The sequence below is a fragment of the Colius striatus genome, chromosome 9 (assembly GCF_028858725.1).
Source record: "Colius striatus isolate bColStr4 chromosome 9, bColStr4.1.hap1, whole genome shotgun sequence".
In the NCBI taxonomy this organism is placed as follows: Eukaryota; Metazoa; Chordata; class Aves; order Coliiformes; family Coliidae; genus Colius; species Colius striatus.
The window spans coordinates 10,062,953-10,088,857 of record NC_084767.1 but is presented as its reverse complement, the minus strand read 5'-3'; the positions used below and the strand labels follow the sequence as shown (position 1 = coordinate 10,088,857).

The 25,905-nt window shown below is 41.3% G+C and overlaps 1 protein-coding gene across 3 annotated transcripts in view; it reads right to left on the bottom strand.

Moving 5' to 3' along the window:
- Nucleotides 1–1,347: 1,347 nt before the first annotated feature.
- Nucleotides 1,348–25,905, bottom strand: part of FBXW11 (F-box and WD repeat domain containing 11) — a 74,421-nt gene continuing 49,863 nt past the window's right edge. For all 3 annotated transcript variants that reach the window (XM_062002306.1, XM_062002307.1, XM_062002305.1), the window contains 9 exons: nucleotides 25,265–25,355; nucleotides 13,512–13,649; nucleotides 12,804–12,922; nucleotides 11,376–11,625; nucleotides 10,161–10,279; nucleotides 9,381–9,491; nucleotides 8,332–8,410; nucleotides 6,666–6,854; nucleotides 1,348–3,819 (listed from right to left, as the gene is read on the bottom strand). In XM_062002306.1, the coding sequence (XP_061858290.1) occupies nucleotides 6,693–6,854; nucleotides 8,332–8,410; nucleotides 9,381–9,491; nucleotides 10,161–10,279; nucleotides 11,376–11,625; nucleotides 12,804–12,922; nucleotides 13,512–13,649; nucleotides 25,265–25,355 (1,069 nt within the window). In that variant the 3' untranslated portion in view covers nucleotides 1,348–3,819; nucleotides 6,666–6,692. The remainder of the gene's footprint in view (nucleotides 3,820–6,665; nucleotides 6,855–8,331; nucleotides 8,411–9,380; nucleotides 9,492–10,160; nucleotides 10,280–11,375; nucleotides 11,626–12,803; nucleotides 12,923–13,511; nucleotides 13,650–25,264; nucleotides 25,356–25,905) is intronic.

The window sequence follows — 25,905 nt, the reverse complement described above, 5'->3', positions numbered from 1 at the left end:
GCCAGAGAAGGCTGCTGGTGAGCCACACAGCTGGCAAGGCCAGCTCAAGCACCACAGAGAGGCTGAAGCACGATGATTTAGCAAAACATCTTTAGCCCCTTGCTGCCCTCATTCCTGGGCTTTGACAAGGCAGTGAGATCCTGGCCAGTGTCCCCGTGCTGACAGCACAAGGCAGCAGCAGAGGGACTGTACCGTCACTTCTCACAGAATCACAGAATCTCGAGGGCTGGAAAGGACCTCAAAAGATCATTCAAGTCCAACCCCCCTGCCAGAGCAGGGCCACCTAGAGTCAGTCACACTCATTCAGGTGGGTTTGGAATGTCTCCAGAGAAGGAGACTCCACAATCCATCTGGGCAGCCCCTTCGAGGGCTCCCTCACCTGAACAGTGAAGTTTTTTGATTGTGTTTCTTTGGGACTTCTTACACTCTAAGCTTGACCACTTCTGGTCTGATTGTTCAGAAATTTCACCGTGAGAGTGACGGAGCAGTGGCACAGGCTGCCCAGAGGGGTTGTGGAGTCTCCTTCCTTGGAGGTCTTCAAGACCCACCTGGACGTGTTCCTATGAGACCTGATCTAGGTGAACCTGCTTCTGCAGGGGGGTTGGACTAGATGATCTCTGAAGGTCTCTTCCAACCCCCACCATTCTGTGATTCTATGAAATGAACTGGAAAAACATGTTAAACATGCAGCAGCTTCTCAAAGTGTTTAAAACCAAACTTAACTCACAAATACAACTGACAGAAGATCAGGGCGTAGAGAGCAAAGATGACCACAACTTTGAGTCACTCTCACTAGTTATGGTATATTAGTTAAAGAAAACCCAAGCCTTCCTCAAGGCAGAGCTAGCACTGCAAGACTCCTCTGTGCAGAGGGCTCAGGGTGTGAATGTGGACTGCTACAGCAGCCCAGGAAATGGTCAGACCTGAGACATTCGTACCTGCCTTCTTGATAAAGGCAGAAGAAACCCTTGCGGAGTTTCTGCTGACACATGACTGCAGCACAGCGGAGCAGCAGAATTCCTCTGTGACAGCTGAAGCAGTTCATCCCCGTTTCTCACTGCATCCTCCCAAAACATGCTCTGCAACAAACGAGGGCTACAAAACCCCATCTCTGAGTTGCCCGTGCCTGTGCCAACACACACTGCTGGGCCACTGCCCACACCTGCCACACTCCAGGCACTTTGTCCCATGTGCCCTGTGGCAGCCACTATTTGGCGCTGCCAAATGCCGGGGCAGGCTGTGCAAACACTTACCCACCCGAGCTCCGGGGCAGCGGCTGATGCCAGGCAGCAGCGTTGGGTTGGACGACATCGCTTAAGCCATTGATTTGACAAGTTCAGTTCAAACTGTTGTTTTCTTTTTTTTATTAAGCACATTCCACAGTACAAAGCTTTAGATCATGAACGATATCTGTACAATTTAACAGTTTCAAGAAGCTGTTCATACACCAACTTTCCAAACAGATAAATTGGCAAACAATTACATGTTAGAGTTAGACTATCCCAGTGCTTTGAAACATTAATATAGCAGTAATGTACAGTTTGCTCGATCATGGTTAGCAAAACAAAGTCCAGAGTGCAGCCAGGATCACTACCATTAATCCCAGGAGTCAAGTTCCTCGGGTGCCAATCACAAAAGTCCACTGCTATGTTACACAAAGCACAAAGAAGTTTAGACTGCATGTTCAAATACCATTTACCTCCCAAGGAAAAAACATGAATTTAAATCTTACACATGCATTTTAAAAACAAGGACTCCGTTCCTTCGGAAACAAATACCTGTTTCTTCAGGGCTGTGGCAGATTTTTTTTGCCTTCGTTTGAAACAGTTTAATATTAAAGCTATTAGATGAGAAGGGTAAAGTAAGACACTTTCACAAACTACTGTCAAGCTTACCAAAGAGTGATGGACGCTTAGGAGCATGGTTTTAATCTTCTGTACTTCAACACGTTCCATCGTCTCGATGAAATAAATATCGTTGCTGTAACAGTTTAAGTGGGAGTTAAACACTGATCCCAACACCTCTCAGTGTGAAAGGCAAAGGGGAGAAAACCTTAAGTGGTGGTTCCATGTGGGTTCGGCAGCGCCTGACGTGCGCTCCCTCTGAACTCTCTCAACACAGGAATGGCACGGCAGGAGCAAGCCCTCGGCCATCCCCATCCCTTTTGAGTGGTAAAAGGGAAAAATGCCAACACAAGGAAGTGCTGCCGGAGGAGAAAAAACACACACATGACATACAAAGGCTGAAAGGAATGATGGTATGTTTCTGTGCCAGCACACACCTTCCCCAGGGAAACAGGCGGATGTCACATTGAGCTCGGCTGAAGCGTTAAAGCCAGCGACGGATGTTGCCACACACGGCTAATGCAGCTAAAACAGTCACCTCTGCATTCATCCATGTCTTGTTGTGACATTAGAAAAATGCAGCAGTGTTCCTACGACCACGGAAATGAGAGGCGAGACGATGACAACGTGAGACAAAACGACTGAGACTTCCCAACGAAGAGGAACCACGACCAGGACACCACAGCTACGGAAAAGAAAAGCAGCACGGTAACCAGAGCATTGACTTGAAGGGACCTCCACTGAACTCCACTGCACTCCACTCTAAGGAAGTGTTACAAATCAATACATAAATAACTTTTAAAGCTTTGGCCCGTGGCATCTTCTCCATGGAGCAGCCAAACTAATGTTAGAGCGGGAGGCGAGCAGGCGCCGGGGAGGCTGTCGTGGTGCTGAAGGAAAGACGAGGGTAAGTACTGCGGCACAAGAACGTAAGATACAGAACATAAATTAAACATTTGTTTTAATTTTTAAAAAGTTTAGAAATTACATTTTAAAATATGTAGTTTCCATTAAAAAAAAAACCCTAATGAATACTGAAAAACCTTCTTTTGCAGAGAAAAAACAACCCCAAAACGACTCGGTAACTCATATGAACCCCTACAGTGCCAGTAGTTAGAACATCCTGCTGCCAAGTGCTACCACAATTCGGATTAGTGTGTAGTGTCAGGAAATCCTGACTCCCAGCACCTGGAGGTTACAGTTATGTACATTATATCTACATGCTTATACAGTATTTGAAATGAGGCAAGCACACATGGGAAGGTTTTACTATACCAAACATTAGGAAGAGCAGGACGGCTGTAGTACAGAGCACAGTTAAAAAGGAAAAGACAGTGCTATACAACTAGTTTAGGTAACCTAGCCTGAATTACAGGTAAATCTTTAATTTAAAAGAAATTATTGGTGCAGAAACAAGTAAACTGTAATCCAAAAATATTACTGAGCAATTCAGAAATATTTCTAAGTGTCCAGCGTACACTCCTATCAAACACAACAGGCTCTGAACCTGTCATGAGGGTAAAGTCTAAAGGACAATGGTGACTTTGAAAGCAAAGCTCTGTACATTCTGGGCATGTGTTTGGCACCCAAATTTCATTGGAGAATGTTTTTTTTTCTTTGAAGTCAGACAAAAGTGCAAAGCAATATAAATTAGGCCAAGTCCTTTCTTGACTTCTGATTTATTTCTGAAAAACAAGCCATCAGAGTTCAGTTTCTACGGACAATTTACATGTGAAGCTTTGGATTTCTCATTTGCAGGGAAGGAAAGGCTTCTGAAATTCATCTACTCCAAGTCAGTGAATTTGTAGTAAATTCAAAGACGACCACTGAGAGCAGGAAAGATTAAGAAATTTAGATATAGAATTGTGCTGCTTTGCATCTACACAGCATCTAGAACCAATTCTGACTTTAGCTGTCAATCAGCATCTTCAGGCATGTAGTAGCCAAAAATCCAGTAGTTCAAGACTGTGAAACCCTGAAAAAAACAAAAGACAAGTTGAACTGATAGAAGACACAAATCAAAAAGCAACAGTTGGAGACATCTGGAGGAGGTTTTGGCCCACACCATCTTTTGCTCTTCAGGCCGAATCTCAAAGGGCAAAACACCTGTAAGGGGTGCACCACTTCTGTGACACAAAGAGGGTGTTCGCCGGGAAATACATCCTTCCATGCTAGAAATCCATCCTCGGAGGAGAGCTTCAGCTCCACAGGACACTGTCTTTGTTGTAGACTATGCTCTGAATTCAACTGAAGTAAGAGCAAGAATCTCAATGGCACTAGTCCTCAGGGGAGTCACCTATAGGTTGGCAGTTTCCTTACACGTAGTAAGAATCGAAAACCCTCTTGGGAAATAACAGGTGAATTACCAGCTAGTCTCACCAAACGCTCTTTAATGAAACACTGACCTACATACAACTGTGAGAAAGTGTTTTTTTCTTCTCCACACCACAGAGCAGCAAGTTTTGCACAGCCACGTGACCCCCATTATCAGATTGGAGACAGTCCAAGCTCTTAGTGTAATTAAATCTCAACTTTGATTTCACCTGCCACTTCCCAAAATTGCTTTTATGGGCGATGGAGAACCACCCACTTCTGATATGAAATTCCCATGAGAGGTTAAAACATCTTTAGGCACTTCCCCTTTGACTTCCCCTCCCCCATCCCGAGGCGTAATGCTCAATATAAGAATATTAGACTATCATATGGTAACAATTTTTATCATGTTACAATAAACAACAGGAATTCCACTGAAAGCTATAAAACTCTCACAGCCAACTGCCAGGACTGTCAAAAATGATCCGCTTTGAAGAGGCAAAACATTGCAAGCCTTGTAAAAAAGCATACAGGGCTGCTTCAACAGTCACAAAACGATAATGTTGGAAAGCATATAAAACTGTTTCATTAAATGTCATAATGAAATACTAGCTGCTTGACCATAATTTTATGTAGATTCCTAGCTTTTTTGCATTCTGAAGTCAGAATAACCTGTCAAGAAGTGACATCGCAGCATCTCTGCTACGTAGGAAATAGTTACTAAGGGATTGTCATTACCAACACCAACAGCTCCCAGGATATGAAGGTCTGAGTGGTTTCAGTTGTGTGTCATGCAACAAGTCAGACATAAGCTGTGCAAAACTGTCAGGTGGGCAGAATTGGAACAGAAGAACACGCTGCCAAAGGCATTTCATATTTCACTGACAAATCTCAATGACAGTGGGTCTTGGGGGCCTCACGTGGCAAGAGAGGAAAGTAAAGCATCAGCATATTGCTGGTCAAGAGAATTGATATCAATTTTATTCAACTCCTATTTTCTTTTGTGCTCAAGACATGCTTTTCCATGAATCAAAACTAATGAAAGAAGACTGCCAAATACACTATTTGCATTCTTATTTTAACAAAACCAACCCCAAAAAATAAACAAAACAAAACCAGAAGAAAGCACTGGGTATGAACTACAGTGTGGTTTTAAAGGAAAGCTCCATTAACTGCTGATTCTGCACCACTAGCTCAACACCACTGTTAAGACTTCTTCCTTAATCACAGGCCTAATTATGTTAAATAATGACAGGTTCAGAAAACAGGCAACTCAGGCTAGCAATGTCCACTTTTTGGCTTTGACACTCTGTGAAGTCTAAAGAGCCAACAGATCCAAGTGTCATATCTATTATCTTGGCTTTCCTTAAATCAACTAGGAGTTCAGCTGCCAGGAAAGGCAGTCAGCACTTCCCTGAGGAATGCTTACAGGTGAAAAAAACTATTAGCATCTCAAAGAAGCAAAGTGTGTCTTCACAAGGGAAAGTAATTCCTAGCCAGAGGCAGAGATTTTACAGGAGGAGTGGAAAAACCTGGGGAAGTCACTGCCACAGCAGGGATAACCATATACAGATAGATAATGAAAAACCATGCTTACTTGAAGACAGGGAAAGCTTTTCCCACAGTGCTTAAGCAAACTATTAATTATCTACTTCAAACAAAACAAATCCTTCCTGTTGGGGCAATGGAACTCCCAACTGCTCTTCCTGCCTGTCTCCGCTTCCTTGGAAGCATCCAGCCTCAGTGCTGGCAGAGACAGGGCACTGTAGAAAGGGGTGACTGCTCTGCTTTGGGAAAGCAACTTCTGTGTTTCCAAGTCTCGACATTCACAGCTATTTACAGCTTCAAGTGCAATTGTTGGCAGCAGTATAGATGACATAAGGAAAAGGATCTGCTGTCCTAAACCAGATCTACAGCAGAGCTTTTACCTGCTGTGCTTTGAGAGCCCAACGAAGCTGACTTACAGGAAAAATGGAAACAAAATAAGCAAAGCTCACGTGCAGCATCTCTGACAGTGCAGAGCTGTCCCAGTGCCTAATACACTGTGTATTTTAGTTGTAAGAGCTTTCCCTGCTGTTTGTGGTTATCTCAGAACTGCTCCTTTGTGATGAGCATTTGTCCAAAGATCATACACAAGCTGGGTTTACTGGAGATGCATTACAATGCTCGGTACAGTGTCACACCATGAGGAGATGTACTGAGAGCTACAGAAGGCTCCTATGTCACAGGACACGTGGAATACCTGTGCAATTGTCTCCTCAATTTCCAAGAACCTTGTGAACACGTAGTAACTTTCCATCAAACATCTGGAAGTACCCAGATATAGACAGGAGGGATTACAGAAGGAGGTAAGGTGATGGGACAAGTTGAAGCACAACCATACAAAGACTAGCGAAAGAAGCGGCATAAATAGGGTTGTTTTCCCTAATCAGCCTGTTGTTTTGACTAAGCCAAGGTGCAGGCAGATGGATAATTTCAAATACTTATAATAAAAAGAGGGAGACTTACCTTCTGAGGGCAGTAAAGTGCAGACTGTTATCTGGAGATGTAAGTGTATGTTCTAGATGGAGAGCGGGTCTCATTCTGGGCACTGGGTGGCACATTTAAGAAATCCCAAATCAAAATTGTATCGTCATGGGAACTACTAATGATCTGAAATTCATCAAACTGGAGTCTAAAGACGCGTCCTGAATGTTCCTGTGAGCAATATGAAATCAGTTAGCAAGGCAAAAAGAGGGTAACATTTCACTACCTTGTACTCACACATGTATCTGGACACAGAACAGCATATTCAGACTCTGGTGTGCTGGTTAAGGGACCCTTGGTTATAACAACACTCAAGTTTAAGGAAAGCTGATGCTGCATGTAAGCTTTATTCAGCAAAACACATAGCTTCCAAACCCTGAGGCTTCCCCGGAGGGGCCAGCAATACAACCTGTGATTATTAAAGCCAAAAGCAGCCTATCAATCGTGAAGCAGCAATTTAGAAGATGGGCTGGCACCAAGAATCTACCAGGGCTCCTTCCTTGGCATTACATTTGCCTTCAATGCTGCTACTAACTGCATTTTTGTACAGCCCTAGGGCACCACATCACAACTTCTAGGACATGCTGCTGAAAGGATCATTATGGCTCACTTACAGCCAAGACGACCATGTTCAAACATTGCCATCAGAAAGAGAGGGGAAGGAGTATATGCTCATCAGCTCTTTCAAGAACTCTCAAAATGCCACTAAGAGGCCCAGAAAAGGTTCTCCTCTTTGTCTTGCTTATAATTTTTAAACAATTTAAATGACTATATTGCTTTTACTAGGGATTTAACTGAAGCTGTCACACTGATCTCCAGACCTGAGGTACAGGATACCCACAGAATGGGAAAGAATCAATTTCTTCAAGTAAAACTAAATACACTGCATATAGATGGAATAAAAGAACAGTTAAATCTCCATCACAGAAAGAAAAATTAGAAGTATTTCTTCAGGTGTTGGAAAGGCCATGCACATGCTGAACAAGCCAGGTACTATCACATAGTCAGTAACTTTGGGCTGCTACTAGCTTATCAAACTGACTCCTGAAGTAACATTTAACACACAAAACAGTGAAAAGAATAATTAACTGAATTCCCCAACTTATTTTTCATGAAGTCTACTATCATAAACAAAAGCCCTCATTAGAAAGAAGCCCATAACTTCGGCAACAGTCTTAACTTAGAGAGTAGTCTGAAGTGAGTTCCTGTGGTAACTGAATTTGACAGCTTCCCTTCCCTCTTCATATCCCTTCCTTCCAAACTGAAAGGTTAGGAGAAAGGTTAGGGAAACGCCCACAAGATTGCTCCCCTCTTTTTAATATGAGGAAACTGAAAGCCAGCCTTACAATGATACCAGGGCAACACACCAATAACAAGAATGATTTGACACAGTGTCTGATATACTGATTTATTTTTTTAAGAGTAGCTGAGAAACTTGAACTAGAAAAAGTTGACTTTTCTTTTAAGCTCTGATCCAAATCATTCAGGATATGACAATACACACATTTTTCTTCATTCTCAGAGTAAGAAGCACCCTAGGCTTTATAAAACATCCCAGAGTTTGTCACTTATCCCACTGTAACATAAGAAAATGCCTCTGACAAAGATAAAGATTTGAGATCAGCTCCAATGAATTAAGTGTACATACCACTAACGTACGCAAGCACAACGTACTTGCTGGGGCACGAGGGTCAAGAGCAGCTTGCAAGTCCCAAACTTTAATTTTGCTACAAAGTAAAATAAGGAGATCATTATGAAAGCATTGTTTCAGGTATAAGCATAGAAGCACATCTAAAGCAAAGGAAAGCACGCCAGATTTTCCCTACAACTAGCCCACCGAGACCAAGCAAAATATGAGGGTCTATCTTCACTAAAATACTAATGCTAAGATCTCATGAAACACAGATAGCTTTGTATTTCCTTTTACAGCAAATACAGTGATGCCTTTGTGAAGTGACTTGGTTATATAAAGATAAATTGACTATGTATGCACAAGCCACTTTAGAACTGCAGATCTTGAAAGCTCATAACACTACTGATGAGGTGCAAAGTTGCAGTGGGAATTAAGCTGGGACTGCCAACCCCAGTGAGAGACTAAATCCAAACAAAAGGCTAGAGACAAACAGGGTTCAGAACTGTTTTCATTAGCTCTTCTGTTCTTTTAAAGTATCAATTAGGCAGAGAAAGAAATGGAGAATTCAGACATGAATGCAAGCTGCTGTAATCCACTATACACTGAAAATTGTGGGCAAGTCAGAAGTGCTTACAGGGAGGCTCCTGCCCTCAACCCAATAGAAACAGTCACTAAAGACTTCAGAGAAGCCCACAAGATATATTTACACTCGCAAGAAATACTTTCAGTGCTGCTGTCTCAAAAATAGAAAGTCTAAACTTCTCTAAGCACACAGGACCTGACAAGCAACAATTCCTAAGGGAAGAAGCAAAGGAATGTCACTTCAGCCAAAGAGAATTTAAAATTTGAATGACAATTCAAATTCAGGAGTGTGCTAAAGAGCACCATAAAGGCAGTTTCTTGACTACTTAAAACTGCTGCTTGAAATGCTCAAGCAGAAGCCACTCAGTTAAGTACTGATATTAGTCACATCAGAAGAGAACCTTTACACAAGGTTCAATGGCTTTTTGAAAATGTTTTGCTAAGCAAGGAAAAATGTTTTGTAATTGCTTTCAAAAACATACCCATCATAGGCTCCACTAACAATCCTCTTGTTGTCGAACCTGATGCACCGAACCAGTTCTTCATGGCCTTCTAATACTCTTAAACAGGCACCACATTCAATGTCCCATAGCCTTAAGAGAACAGAGGGGAAAAAAAAATTCTTTGAGCACCTCAAGGTTCAGCACTGTCCCTCAGCCTCCCAGGCAGAGACTGAAGCATGCTACTGCATGATGCACTGTGGGAGATAGCTCATAATTGGCTTCAAAAGGCATGAGAGCCACGAGATGTTCCTTGCCTGCCATGTGGAGATAAGCTGGTGTTGCAGGTGCAGTGTATTAAAGTCAATTCAGTCATTCAAAGTGACACACAAGTAACAGTGGGATATGTGTTACCCTGGGATACTCTAATACACTTTATTTTGCACAAATCAATGATGAGGCATTCAGAAAGTAACTAAGAAAACCAGGGACTAGTGTCTTCCTCATCTCTCCAAGCGGAAGACAAAGGGACAAACCCTAGCAATAGGTAAGTTTTGTTTACCTTTGACATAAACCTCCATGCACCACTTTTTCACAGAGATGAAACACATTCACTCTCACACCGAGTTAAGTCCCATTCATACATCACAGAATGGATTGAGTTGGAAAGGACCTTAATCACATCCTCCAATAGCCAGACATACTAAGGATGTTTTTGCACAGGCAGCAGTGCAGGACAGCACCAAAGCTGAGAAGTAAATCCTTTTTTCACATGTGCAAGTGTGCACTGTTCCATCCAGACAGGAGCTCGTGGGCACTCACCTAATGGTATTGTCTGAAGATCCACTGACAACTAGTCGATCCCTGTACTGGAGACACGCGATGCCACGCTTGTGCCCGTTTAGAGTACGAACAAACTCGCATGTACTTGTACTCCAGACCTGTGAAACGAGATAAATGTTCTTCTGAGAATTATGCCCAAGTTAGGGGTTTGAATTTGAATTTTAAGAGAGGTTATTTGGAACTCACAAACAGAAGGGGTCTGAAGCTGATCTTTGCTGGACAGTGAAAGGAAAACGCACAGAGTATTAGCAAAGGTGACAAGAGACACTGCTATAGCCACTGCTATTGCAAACTGAGTCAGTGAGAAAAGTTAGGGGTGTTGCATATAAAAATACATTCAGGTGGTGGAGACCGCTCCAAACCATTTAAAAAACTCAATGACACTTGGATCTTGATCAGTTAGCAATCATTTTCAAAAGTGGAAGTTATCACACACACAAAAACGCCAACATTTTATCTACTATAGTAAGAACATGGGCCAAAACCATGGCCTGTAAGTTTGGTGGCTGCTTCTTTAAATGATTCAATCAACTTTGCCCCTTTTTAATCAACTCTAATTGAAGTTGTAACACAGAGTATCCAATCCAGTAGCTCATTTTCCAATACAGAGTGCAGTGGGATCTCTGGCAGATATTTGGGCATTAAACTGCCAAGAGCTTTTTGGCACAGTCTAAGGTAGCTCCGGTTCTAGAGAGGGAAGGCTGGAAACGCCTTTGGTGTATTAATACACTCTGGGTAACTCAAATCTTCTGGTACGTAACACTCTTCAAATGCAGCCTCTTAACTCTTCAAACATGGCAAAGCCTGGTTGAGCTCCTGGGAGGGTGTGGTGAGGAAAGGCTGATCAATTTCAGGTCTGGAACAGGAGTGCCAATTGAAATAAAAAATACCGCTTGGAAAAAGGCACAAAATGCACCACATGTAACAAACAAACCAATCTTGGGACTGGAGTTCAAACAGCAAATGGGCTTCTCATTTTTTTACAGCTGCATGACAGAAGCCACAAAAATGTTACAAGCCTGGTTATGCACATAAAGACATTAACAGCTAGCGAGAGGAAGCAGCTAGCTGAGTGGTAAAGAGAAAGGCACACAACTGCTTAGGAACACCTTGGCTGTTCAGAGTTGAGTAACACTCAGGAGCTTTTCTGGCTCGGTAGGCACATAGACCTGGGTGAGAGCTCTGCCCACTTACTTTAATGGTCCTGTCCCCTGATGCTGACACGATGTATTTGTCATCAAAGTCTACCACGTTAACGGCAGCGCGGTGGCCGACCAAGACCCGGCGCAGGGTGATGTCAGTAGGTGATGCCATATCCCAAACAGCAATCGATCTGTCTTTGGAGCATGTCACCATTAAGCCATTACTGAACCTCAAATGAAGCACTGCCTCATTGTGATGAATCAACGTGTTCAAAACTTCCCCTGTATTTACATCCCAAACTCTGCAAAAGAAAAGGATTTCATTCCAAGGGAAGGATGATGGCTATGTGTGGTACAAAGCACAAACATGCACAAGTCTGCCATCACCTCTATACCAAAGGGCTCTCTGGTTGTTTAACATCTCAGAGGGTTTGGGGAAGGTGGGAGGATGAGTGCTGGGGAAGTATCCTAGTTTACATCTCAGACAAACAAGCAATAATTAACAGCAGTGAACAATTAGGCCAGGTGATAGATGAGGTGGGATCACACAAAGAAAAAGCTACTTAACAATTCTACAGCTCTTCCAGGGAAACTAAAGCTTGTGTGACATATAAATTGATGGAACAGGCCAAAACAAAGAATAACCAATCCATTTTTTTTCTGTTTTACACCATTCATTCAGATTACACACACAACTGGGATACAGCATCCTGCAGAGCTACCTATCAGCATTACAAGAATTTATAGCATGTGAAGGGTGTTAAGATCAGCTCTTAACTTTTTCAGTTTTTACAGAGATTGACCTTGGTCTATCAGTGTAAGACACCAAGGAGACAAGGCCCTTCCACCAAACGAAGATACCAAGTACCTTCATAACAGACGTCTACTGACCATTGAATTGATACAAGAACTTAAACTCAGTATCAAAACTGCAGTTGTCTGCAGACAAATGCAACACCTAAATCAAATAGTCATAGTTAAGAGACGTCAGTACAAGAAACCCTAAATGAAGACATTATTGTATAGTTGGCTATCAACTCCATAGCTTCAGGATAAGCCTTGAATCACTCAGGTCATGTTCCTCCAAATTCCTTGATACCAAAAATAATTGAGAGAGATTTCACTGTGAGGGTGAGGGAGCCCTGGCACAGGCTGCCTAGAGGGGTTGTGGAGGCTCCTTCCTTGGAGGTCTTCAAGACCCGCCTGGACATGTTCCCATGCAACCTGATCTAGGTGAACCTGCTTCTGCAGGGGGATTGGACTAGATGATCTCTAAAGGTCCCCTCCAACCCCTACCATTCTATGATTCTATGATTTGGGGAAACATTTATTGAACATGATGCTTTCCCAAGGATGAGTATCTTGGGTTAGGAATAATAGTATCACATTCATATTAGGGATGTTTTCTGATTCAGACATTATTTTAAATATTCCCAGCCCTGATACTCACATGATTTTTGTGCTAAAACTTGACACTCACCTCACTGTAGAATCTGAAGATCCAGTTACAATGACTCTTTCATCATATTGCAGACAAAGAACTGAGCCAGTATGTCCTGTTAATACTTTCAAACATTCCAAGCTTGTTTTGTCCCAGATCTGTTTAAAACAAAAAGAATGGCTCATCAAGAACAGTGATCCAAGACTTGAACATTGCTGCAACTACAAAGGAAGGAAGAAAACTGGAGACAACAGGAAGAACCTATGGGCAGTTAACCTGCCCAGTAAGTGGGCCTGTCCTCCCTTTTAGCTTAAGGAAATCTTGATGCAAGTTTTTGAGACAACAATGAAATAAGCAATAATCACCAAAAGACAAAAGTCTGTTTTGCAAAAGGAGGTACTGAGTATGATTAGAGTGAGAGAAACCTACTAGCAAGGACAGAAGTCACAGCTAAGGACAGTGGCCCACGCAGTCTTTGTTCACATTGTGTGAACTCTGATTTCACAAGCATTTCTTCATGGCCAACAGTATTGATCTCTGTCTGGCAAAGTTTCCAGAGTAAAGCTCAGGTGGAAACTTCATCAGGCTACAGAAAACACCCCATCTTCACAGACCTTGCACAGATCAATGCTGCCTGGAAGTATTTATCTTGTCTTGAAGGCACAAGAAGAGACAAGGAAACGCAAGCAACGAGCTTTCCAAGCTGGAGTTACACACTTAAAGGAAAAGACTCAAAAAAGCATTTACCTTAATGGAGTTATCTCGTAGGCCACTGATAATCTTCTCATCATCATACTGTAAACAGTAGACACCTTTGCTGTTTTCAGAGCGGCACTGAATCCTTTGCAAGTTGTGTCGCCCGCATCGCCAGTTGGATTCTATAGTCTAACGACAGGGGAAACAACCAGGAGTGAAGCACAAAGCTGTGTGCTTGAGCATGGCTTTTCCAACACATACACTGCCATCTTTCCACTTTAACATACCTCATCCTTAAATTTGAAGTACACAAAACTTACATGGATCTTTTCCTTCACTCCCCCCAATAAAAATACACAAAACACAATGAAGTAGAATTAAGATGTCTAGAATTTTTCATGACAAAAGCTGCTTTTAATGCTGAAAGTTATGATCAACTAACCTTAATAAGGATTTCCAAAGGAGCCATTAGAGACAGACATTTTATAATGATTCAGTTCCCCTTCATACTTACAGACCATGCAAGCAGCAAAGATGAACCCAGGAGCTCATATGGTGCTGTGTTCAGCCTCGTCTGTGTAACTACCATCACAGAACTGCTGAGTCAACAGGGAGGTTGTGGGAGTTCTTGGACCTCTCCTTCTCCTACCTAGTCATTTCACCTATTAACTGTTGTTACACATCTTAGAAAGGGGTTTTGACATATGAAAGCATCCTCTAAGCACCTTAAAGCCTGATAAAAATAAAACTGAACAGGGACTATAGAAATTCAAATAATGCAAACTTACTCCCCTCTCCCCTCCTTAAAACCTGTGGAAGGATAACTTCTCAATATTTTCATTCTGAGATAATTTTTGAAGGAAAGAGATCAGACACACCTTAAAAAGTCACAAATTATTTCACAGTAGAACCAGGATGATTTCCGTGTTGGAATTAGGTTTACTACTTGTAAGACCACCAATGCTGGTTTCAAAGAAACACGGGATTTTGGATAGGAAGTTCCTAGCAACAATTATAAGAGAACTCATGTCCAAAACTCCAGGCCAACACCTGTAGTACACTTAGACTGGCTGGGATGCCTTCTGCCTGCCAGTATAGGCACCAGAACAGGAAAACTAAACCTACTCCTTGGCTTTCTAGGTATTTGCTCCTTCAATTGTCTTGTTATGCAGTTTGGACAGAATCATACACAGTCATAATACAAACCCGGTGTGCCACAGGAATTTGTCTAAATCATGAGTACTAGGAGATGCTTCTAGAGAAGCATATTATCCCTTCTCATTCCCTTCTGATTTGGTGAGGCAGATAATGAAATGAAAATCTCTAAGTCATCTGTCAGTTTGGGATCAGCTTTTCTGGGCAGCTGATGCACTGCTGGGAACTGGGCTTTGAATGTTCAAATCTGACCCTGCGCTGGTTCAGCCTTGGACTCCTGCCTTGAAGGTAGCAGAATGCTCATTCTGTGACTTGCTTGGCATGGGACAGAGGTTTTGAGGAAAGAGAAGCAATTCTCAAGCTTGATCTGAAGACTTATCTTTTCAACTCATCAACTCCTTTGCTGCTACAGAGGTGAGCCTCAGAAACAGGAGAGGATTGTAGACATTAATAGCCAAAATCAGTATCATCATAAGACCTGAAGGTAAGGTATTGAAAGATGCAGTACTAACACTGAAGGCACAGCAGAGAAAGCATCACAGATTTGAGTCAGCCAGCTCAGTCTCAGAAACCATGTATGTCCAAAGACTCAATTCTAAGAAGCCTTAAGGGAAACTGTCCCTAAAGCAATGTTCTTGGAAAGGTCTGAAATCTGCAGTTGTGCATAACAGGAGCCAGATTACCGTAGCTGCCGAGTGCTCAGACGCTGGGCACCTTCACACTTCAGCTTCCTGTGACACCAATCACAGATAGCTACAGAACACATCAGAAATACTGCTTGTAACAGTTGCCCAAACAAAACAGGAGTCAGCAAAAAGTATGCTCAGCAAATATTTGGGATGCTAGTTGGCTTAGTTCTTCAAAGTTCATGATAGGAAGCTACTTAATAAGCTCTCCCTAAGAAAATGTTGGCTTCGAATGAAAGAGACTCAAGTATTACTCATATCTATGTGAAGGCACAATGAAGCAGTAAGTCATATGCAGGTGCACATTTTAATTCTGTGCAGAGATGTCATTTCATTTAGACACTGTACGTGGTGGCTACTGTGGGAAAATACTTCATGTTTTTCAAGAACTTGTAAAATCCCCTTACACTGCTTAAATTCTCAATATGCTGGGAAAGTGGCCACAATACACAGAGAATATACAGCAGCATTTCAATTGGCAACAGAGTGAAAACAGATGTGGACCTACAGAGAAATAACATTATTTTAGATGACTAAATATGGCTGAGTGGGTGGGCAATCTGGAGGACCCTCTGAAGAGGAACATGGTTAATACAATACTGGCAATCACATTAAAATTTCTTGCTATAGGAAATTCCTGTTTGTTACTGAATAGGGCAGTTACTAAAAGTCTTCATCTGCAACCTTCTTCCAGGAGATATCTTAATAAACTGTGGCTATCCCAAGCAGGTAGGCAGGAACGTACAAGGGATGAGGAAGAAACTGGTGTGTTTTATGGACTGTTACAGGTATCAGGGAGCTGATGATGAAGAGATTCATTGCTTATTTGCATGTTTATAGTACCAAATTTAATACCAATATATGCAACACCCACTACTGTGTTTTCTACAGATCCTCTCAAAGTCTCGAAGATAATTGCCTCTGAAGATGAATTTCACAACTAAAAGCAAGATGTTGCAGGATACTCTTCTCCTTAGGTCACACACACACAAGAAAGTTTCTCACACTTTGCTAAAAGCTCACTAGAGCAATAGCAGCAAGTAGCTGACAAATCCTGTATAACCAACAAAATCTGGACATACAAGGGATAAAGACAGAGCATGAAGCCAAAGCATCTGCCACAGTGGGAGAGCCACTTGGCAGCTGAGGAAATGCATAAAAGGATAAAAAAGGCATTTAGAGAGAAAAGTACACATAAAAAAATAGTCCAAGATGTAGAGGTATAGCCAAGCCTTGACCCTGCCAAAATACATTCACTGGTAAAAAGATGCACAGTAAAGAGAGATGCAATTCATCTGGATTAACAGTTGGAACATTAACTATATATTGGAAGTGTTAAGGATAATCTTCTAGGAACAGGGGTTTTTTTCCTATTTGATAACGTACACTGTGTTCAGCTCCTTGGCTAAAAATTGCATTTTTATCCTTGTGAGTGTTATTGCAGAATAAGTGGGTTTATCTTAATCCCATAAACCAAGGGGGTTCTGTTCCCTCTGAATGTACAATTCCCCTGCAGGAGAAATGGAGTGGAGAAAAAGAAAGATGAACATACACATTTGCTACATATGTAGGGGTTTCTCCTGAAGCATGAGGCATTTACATCAGGGGCAGTTAAAATACAAACCCTTGTTCTTCATGTGCTTTCTTCAAAGAGATAAAAGAAAATCATTCCTGACCGTGGAGGAGGAAAGGCAGAAGTAAATGAGCTTATCTCATCAGGGTAGAGAGGGCTTAGTATTTCATTCCTTATGAAGTTAAGAGGGTTTGATAGGCAAAGAGAAAATGACAGCCTGGCCATAGCACCAGACTCTCTGCAACTTTGAGCTCTTTCCTCTCTTGGACTCTGAAGATGCTACAACCATTAGAAGCTAAAAGTAGCATTAAGATCTTGAAGGATTCACTGGTTAGAGTCTGGAATTCACTCGTGGGTCTTGTAAGCTGCTGTTAGTGAGAGCCAAAGAGCCTGAAGAAGAAAGGCTCTGTGACGTTTATTACCTAGAGGGCTTGAACCGGTCCTCAAGAGGAATCTACAGAGAGCAAGACATTATAACCCTGCCACTATAACAGCATAAACCACAAGATTTCTGACCACATCGGGATGACTGCCTCATAGCAACACTTGACAAAATGGGTCAGCAACAAAGTCTCCTTCTAAAGCAGCAGAGGGATAAATTCCCCCCAAGGAAGGAGAATCATCATCTTTCCTGTGTCATCACTTCTATAAACGTCTGTTAAAGAGCTAAGTGCCAGTGGTAGGTGTGTAGCAGCAAAGACAACTAAAAACTCACACCCCACAGAAACTGGACCAGCACTGGGGCAGCTATTGTACACAGAAAGCAGTAAAACCCATGTGCCAAAGCTGTATAGCAGAAAAAGTACTGGCACTGCATCCAACATCCTCCTCCTAAAACACTTTCTCAGACCAGGTGCATAATGGACGTGATGAGCAAGAAAGTTACGTGGTCAGTAAGATCTACAAAGCTTACATCTCAACTGAGCAACCAGAGAGTTTTGGCTGCAGGCAGGGTGTAACAAATTACATAACTGCTAAGATCTGAACATACTGTCACCTGAGCCCATAAACACCTCTCTGGAAATACACAGCAGGGTACAGGGATGTCTGTACCAATACCTAGAACAGAAGCTCGCACTACGGTTAGAACAGAACAGCATGTGCTGCAAACCAGCCACCAGTGTATCCTGCCATTTATTGCCCTACTTTTACCATTAAGAATGTTGCCTTTTCCTATTAATTCTCTTGCTCTATCCCATGAAAAAGTTGAACCAACATGATTCATACTACACTACAGGACTCAGAGGAGTGACTAGATTTGGATGCTACTCTCAAAATACTTTTAAATATAGAAGGCAGCAGCTGTACAACTGGGAGCTGCATGACACTGTGTCCCTCATCTGAGAGCTGTTTAGTGTTCAAGTTTAAGCTAAAATGTATATAGTACTGATCTAAAAATACAAGCACTACTAAAAAGAATTTGTGTTTGCCACTACCAAGGATCCTTTGTATTTTAGATTACACACAATTAAAGGTAAGTGAAAACCCAGAACAAAAGTTACACTGAAGAAAATTGTTGCCATGCTACATGGGAAGAGGCAGGAACTGGTAACACAGTAAAACACAAGGAAGTAAACCTAGGCAAAGGTTATTTTAAAGTGATCAACTGATTTCTGGTGTTTACCTCATTTCACACAAACAGAAGAGTCAAGTAAGAACAAACAGCAACATCATGAAGAAAAAGTGAAGCAAGTCAAGCAAAGTGAGATTTACTATACTTCTCTAACATATAACACATACATGTGTTTACATTTGAAGTTTAGTGTGTATTTGTTCAAATACAAGCAGAAAGGTCACAGAATCCTAGAATAGTAGGGGTGGGAAGGGTCCTGCAGAGCTCATCCAGTCCAACCGCCTGCTAAAGCAGGTTCCCCTCGATCAGAGGGCACAGGAATGTGTCCAAGCAGGCTTGGAAACCTTCAGAGAGGGAGAACTCCACACCCTCCCTGGTCCACTTTCAAAGAAAAATCCAACCAACCAACCCACCCCCCTAAAAAAGAAAGAGAGGCAAAAACTTCCAAGAACTAAAAAGTGGGCTTCTGGCTTGACTTATGGAAAACACAGGACAATTCAGGCTATGTTCTGAAGAACAGTCTGAATTTAAAGCAAGGCCAAAAAGCTAGGAGCATACTACTGAGAGCCACTCCACACCTGAACACTATATGGGCTTTCAGATATCAGTCTGGGGTGAAGTATCACTTATAGTATCAACTCCAAGACCCAAAGAAAAGCTGTAAACTGTGAAGTCCAAAGAACTAAACAGATCTAGAGAAGAGGGAATGGGAAGCGTTTCGTAGCAAGTGCTACAATTAAAACATGATTTTGTGCCAGAATTCAAGACCTAAAAATTGAGCTCCTCATGGCTCCAGCTGCTTAGATAAGATCCAAATGTGGACAATATAAATTGATGAAGTGTTTTTCTGCATGTGATTGATCCAATATGTATGGAACTGCTCAAAAGTCCACTTCTTGAGTCTCACTGCAGCTTTGCTGAGCCCTTTTAAAAGTCACATTTAAAAAGAACAGATTGACCTTAAAAAGTTGAACAAGATAAGTCTGGACAAAAGAAGAAAAGACATGTAGAAACAGCATTAAAGGCACATGACACAGAAGGAGGATTAGGAAAGCACTTTGGGAGAAAGCTGGTGGTGTAATAGTGAGCATTTCATCAAGCATGAAGAAAAGATGGCATGTTCTCTAAGTGTTATACTAACCCTCATCTCTAAGATGTTATAACCAGAGAACTCAGGCAAATCAGATAAAAAAAGGCAACAAACTGAAGTTTCAGATCTAAAGAATGATAATTCAGCATTAGAACTATCTCACTGCCCAGGATGGTGGTTGTGCCTGACTTGAGGGAGGCAGAACACACAGCAGAGGCAGGACAGGAGACTCTGGAAGGTCTGTCTCCTCTATCAAACACATTTGCAGCTACAGCCAACAAAGCACGAGATCCCCAAAGAGATTCAAGGGCATTTGATCAAAAAAACTTTGTTTCATCTCCGCAGCTGCAATGGTCACTGTCACACCCACAGATGGGGCTCACTGGGTTTCTCTTCAAGGATCCCCATTTCCATCAATTGCCATCAGTGAGGTCTCACACTGAACAGTACCACTTCAAGCTTTCAGATTACAGTTCAAAATACACAAACATGAACTAGACTCCTGCTTATACCAAAATGACAGAGAAGTACTGATGTGAGCTGCAGATCTGGAGAGGAAATCTTAGAAATACAAGCCAACAGCAACAAAAACAGGTTGAGGTCCTCTGAGGAAGCCCAATGACACATCCATCTGCACAATACACACCACCTGACACACAACGCTGCTGAAAAACAGAACTATTGCACCTTTTAGCTTTATTGGAGACAATAACTGTCTAAGCACAACACCATAAACATATAAAACACTAATTAGACTGGTAGTTGTCAGCCCCTACCAGATCATAGGGGCATTCAAACTACTCAGACAGGAACAATAAACCCCCCTTTCAAATCTGAAGAAAAATGTCAGTATTAGCTTGCCCATTTGTGGAATAAAGTAGGTGTGATGTGGGCAAAGTGAACAAAAAGAGCCAAGCCAGGGATTCATCCCGTGCTAGGGACATCTGGAGGAAGCCTTCTGTCCTGTTCAAACCTGAGAGTCAAAATCTGTGCTGTGCACCACAAGAAATTTGTCCTTGCTGCTCAAAAGCCTCTCCATCCCTTGGCTAGTTTCATTTTTAAGAAATGTCTTTTTGAAAGTGCCTGTGGAGAGGAGATTCCAAAGGCTATCTGAAAGGAATTGTAGGTATATGATGCTGACTGGATTCTAGCCATGCATGCACAGAAAGCTTCTCCAACATCACAATTACACCAGTACTAAACAAACCCATTTCCCTCAGACATCATGCACTGCAACATTCATAAGGAAAGATCTCCCAGTGCTGGCAGGGACTCTGGGTGAGAACTGACTTTTTCTTCCTTGTCAAAATTTCCCAAGGCTTCAAAATTTCAGTTCCAGTCCTAAAATCTGAACCTGTTCAAATTTCAGAAGAACACATGGTGTTTATCTGATGGCCTGGCACCACATTTTCCTGAAGTCTTCAGCAAAAAAAAAAAAAATCATAGTTTAACTCTCATCTTAATTAGCTGGACCTAAGTCTCCATGGAAACAAGTTGAGGGTGCCTAAAGATAAGGGGAACATTTATGAAATAAGTCTTCTCAACTCATCATGAGAAACAGACACTTTTGCTAATCCTGAAGGGAAAACAAAGTAGTTGGCCAAGCTTCACAAACAATATGGAAAAAATCCAAGGACTTGGGGTCCTGAAATCAGCAGTGTTGAACTTCCCATCCTGGCAACATGCTGATTACCAGAATCCCATTAGCACAGCTGACCTTCCCCACAGGCTTTGGGATTGCACTCAGGCACAGGATACCCCACACCAACCAGATTATCTCCACAGACAAGGTCTTGCAAACCCAGTTTTCTAATATAAGCTCCAAATTTGTTTTTCCCTTAAAAAAAGGCTCCTGAAGAAGCTTGGCAATTCAGCATCTGACTTGGAGACAGTTAAAGTTACTAGACTACCTCTCTTGTGAAATGAAACCTAATTAAATATTTGGCTTCGCAGTGGAGGTGGAGAGTAACAACCTCTTTCCAAGAATTTCGTTTCAGATCTCTAAATGTCCTCTTATTTTCAAACCCAATGATTTCACAAGTGACATTATGCTCTTAAAATGTGTTTGGCACGAAATTAAGAGATATTGGCACCAACAGATTTTCAGAGAGGCAAGGGAACCTCACTTTGCCAAATCATTGTCTGTGTTACCTTGCAGCTAACGACACTTGGTGGTTGCATGGACTTTTGACCCAAAATGCTAATACAGCCCAAGGGAAAGAATTCAAATTTGCTATTTATCATTCCTCATTTTTCTTTCCAATTGTTAATTCAGGTTTTGGATTACTTCTCAAATTCTGTCAGTCAATCCAAAGGAGGGAGTGCATTCTTCTTTGAGCTTATCTCTACCCACAGCCCAACTTGGTACCGGCTACAGTAAATTAATAACTCTTATAATAAAAACCAGTCTAGCAGAATTTAGTTAATCTTTGTAATCAGATAAATACTGAAAGACAAGATTGTTGTGTTACATAAAATATATTTGATTGTATTAAAGAAAAATCAAGTCCTTTAAACACAAGATAAGTGTCTTATAAAAACACTTATATAATTATATAAATGCTAATATGGTAGCCTTTGGCTCATCACTAGCTCCCTAAACTCTGACCCTCTGACAGAAACAGGAAGATCTCATTAAAGGTCCAGGCAAATATTTGAAGAAAAAACATTTTGGTATTCAGAGATACAAAATTCTTCATCATAGCTAAGATGAAAGTCTTACTTAAGAGCTTCTGCACATTGCTTTGAAAAATGAAGGAATGGGAAAAGCATGAAGCTCAGGGATAGCATGACTTGAGGTTTAAAGACAGAATGTGGGGAAGGAAAAGTTAAGAAAGTGCTCCTAATCTTCTAGTTAAGTTTTGTTGTTCTCGTTCCTCACCATCTACCTTTTTTAATAGTGTTGAAAGCTTCTTTTGACAGTCTTTTAGGGAAGTAATTTGTGAAAAGTGCTTTAAAGGGTGATTTATTAGAAAAATTATAATAGACTTTTGGAAGTGGAAGAATTATTAGACCCTTGACTATTAGCAGAAACATTAACCCCACTCCAGGCTGGAAACCTGAAAAGCAGTAATATTTCAGAAGCTTTGAAGGAAATATGTGAACAGTTAAAAGTCTGAAGTGGTACAACACCCCCTTGTCCTTCTGCCTTCTCCCTCCAGTTCAGCAACTTCAAAGAACCAGGAACGGGAAACATGCTGCCTGAATAAACTGAGCAGGGATGATTCTAGAAGCAGACATTAGTTTTCTAAAAGAGACTTCACCACTCCAGAAGACTGGACAAAAATGTATTTATTTGGGCAAACCCAGGCTTATGATTACTTCTGTTGAAGTGAAGTTCAGAGCAAAAGCCCACAGCTGACAGGTCTCAACTCCTTGCAGCTCTACCAAAGTATCCATGGGCCATGGACAACACTGAGTTCAGCTGCCAATACCTTAAACTCTGCCCCAAGTGATGGACAATCACTAGTCACCAAATGTTTGTTTATTGACACAAGCATGGAATGGAAAGTACAGAACCACCGGGGATTTTCCCTGAACAGCCCCAACACTGCTTCTCTGTTCTTTCCTCCCTCTGCCTGAGGAGTTCCCTGTATGACCCAGTAATATTCAACGTCATGGAGGATTAGATTTACAGTACAGAAATCATCTTAAAAGCAGCTGGATTGCCAGGCAGTTTGGAATGGGTAGAAACTATGGCAACAGCTCACAGGTTACTCTCTGTACACCACAGAAAAGACAACTTTTCCCACGCTTATTACGTTACTATTTTGAAGTACTAGTGACATGGCATGTTTCACATGCAGCACACTCTACCATGCAGCTCCACCTCAGAGCTTGTCACCAGATAACCCCTTACTCTGCATATTCTACATTTACCACATTATCCACCTAAGCATTATATAATGAAAACCAAGAAATCATGAGTTTTAACTGAAAGACACTTAGGGCTCAAAGAAGCACAGTGTTTCTTGACTTCCAAACCCCAGTGCCTTTTTTCTGTCCATTTTAAATACACAAGTCCTTACTTTTCAGGCTCAGCAGCACAATTTTTTCTCCTATTTTGAGGGTTTGATATTTTTATTGTTAATTTCATGACATTTAGTTTTTCAAGAAACATGTTCATTACTACAATCTATCTTTAGTGGCATGCCCTTTGCCACTCCCAGATACATAAGAGACTGAACATTTTTTACATAGGTATTAGTGATAAGCATGAAGGGGTTGTTTTTTTCCCTACTTATCTCATGTGAACAAGAACTGTCCAGCTCAGCAGCTTCATTTTGATGCATTGTATTAGCAGATCTATAGCAACTAAAGAATTCAAGTATTTAATAGCAGATTGTGACACTTCAAAAAGACTCAGAAAGTCCTCAGAGCACCTCTGAAGAAATCTCCCATCTCTAATAACAAGGGTTCCTATACAAATACTCCCCTTACACCTACACAAATGAGTTTAGGAAGAGTAAATGTGAAAGTATGAGTTCTAATAAAGCTGAACTCTTTCCATGTTCTATGCAAATGTTTTCACACTGCTTTTTGACCACTTTCTTTACTGAACTATGCCAGAATTTTGCAGAAGGCAAAGAAAATATCCCATTAAGAGCTCTCCTGAATCCCACGGGCTTCTATCATTGCAATATCACACTGTCGTTCCTTGAGAGAAGTCATCTCCGAATAATAAAACATGTACCATTTAGCTTACAAGTAAATATCAAGTTTGATCTTATTTTGTCTAGGCTACACTTCATGCTTAGTTCCTTCTCTTTAAACCTTTATAAACTGTGTAACAAGGGTTATTAAAAAGATCTAAAAATGGGATTATGTTTTCCAGCATTATACATTTTACAGATAGTTTAAAAGCTCTGGATAAATTTGTTTACTGAGTGCCAAGCAGCACAAATGCACATTTACCACAGCAGAATGATTCCATTAGGTCACATCTGTCTTAAACATCAAAACATGTGTTTCTCCACTAACGAATTTCAGACCAATAACTTGACATCCATCATGAGGGTGAAATAAACCCACTACAGTCAATAATATAACTAAAATTATTTAGTATAACTAAAGAGTTTTGTGGTGGGTACACTGCAAATTGAGCAAGACAGATTTCCTGCCTACAGGCAGAAGATGATCCTGATTTATCAGCAGCATTTCAAAATGTGTGAGCCCAGCTTTGCAGATCTTCAGCAAGATAAGCAAAGTTTTATATCAAAGAAAATAGTCATTTCTGCAGTTTCTTTACCACTGGTACCTCTGTGAGGTGTATCATTGTATGACTGATCATTGTTGAGAGCTCTGTTTGCAACAGTCACTGCTTTAGAAGCAATGTTACTAAATGAGTCATGTTTGAAACAATTGGTATTGAAGACACTAGCCCTCAGATCACCTTTTAAGTGAATGTAACCAATATATGAGAACATTTAGCAATATGTGGAATTGTCTTGGAGCAGAGTGTATCCCAAGACAGCTGCTTCATTAAAATCCATAGTCCCAGAAGAGTTCCAACAATCTTTAAATGAAAAAAGGATGGTGTTAACAGTTAAAGTTAATAGCAGTAAGTTCCTGAGTGGTTTTTACATCGTCTGAAGAGCCAGAGCTCACAAAGTAGTAACAATACAGATATGTATGATACGGTCCACTGCTCCAACATGCACTACCATTGAAATACTAACAACATGCAACACGATTTCTCCTGCAGATACTATAAATCAGAAAACGTACCTCTATATCCTGTATTATCTTTGGGTATAAGGACCTGTAAAATGCATTTGGGGGGCCATCTGTTGGTCTGTTTTTAAACAGGTATTGATCCCTAGAAAGAATCAGAAACATATTTTTCATTGTACTGCAAAAGCTAAACCTTAACAGAATTCAAGCTCTGCACAGGACATAAACCTTATGACATATTCTCATAGAATACTGTCAAGAATTTATAGTATTGTCATTATAACCCTCGTGACTTTACCATTTGACAGCTGTATTTAACATGTCCATGACTAAAGCAGCAACAGGTGCTTTCCTTATGGTTTTCCAAATTAGAGTTTGCTGCTTCATAAGGCTTTTGGCAGGAGGAGGCTGTCCTCTCGCTCCTTACAATAGGCCTTGCATTTTCTTAGGCCCACCACTAGAGAGCACAGAAAAACAGGTTTCTACAGCAGAACACCTCATCTCTTCAGATACTGGTGAAGGATAGAAAGGCTCCATTGCCACAAACAGAAATGGTTTCTCTTACAGAGGTTTCTGCACCCAATTGGCTGCTTTACATTTTAAGAAAACCAAGTTTAATTGGAAATACTTCATTTGAGAAAAAGCCTCACAGAACATGTTGTAAGTCTTTGTGAGCTGGTTCTATATGTTAAACA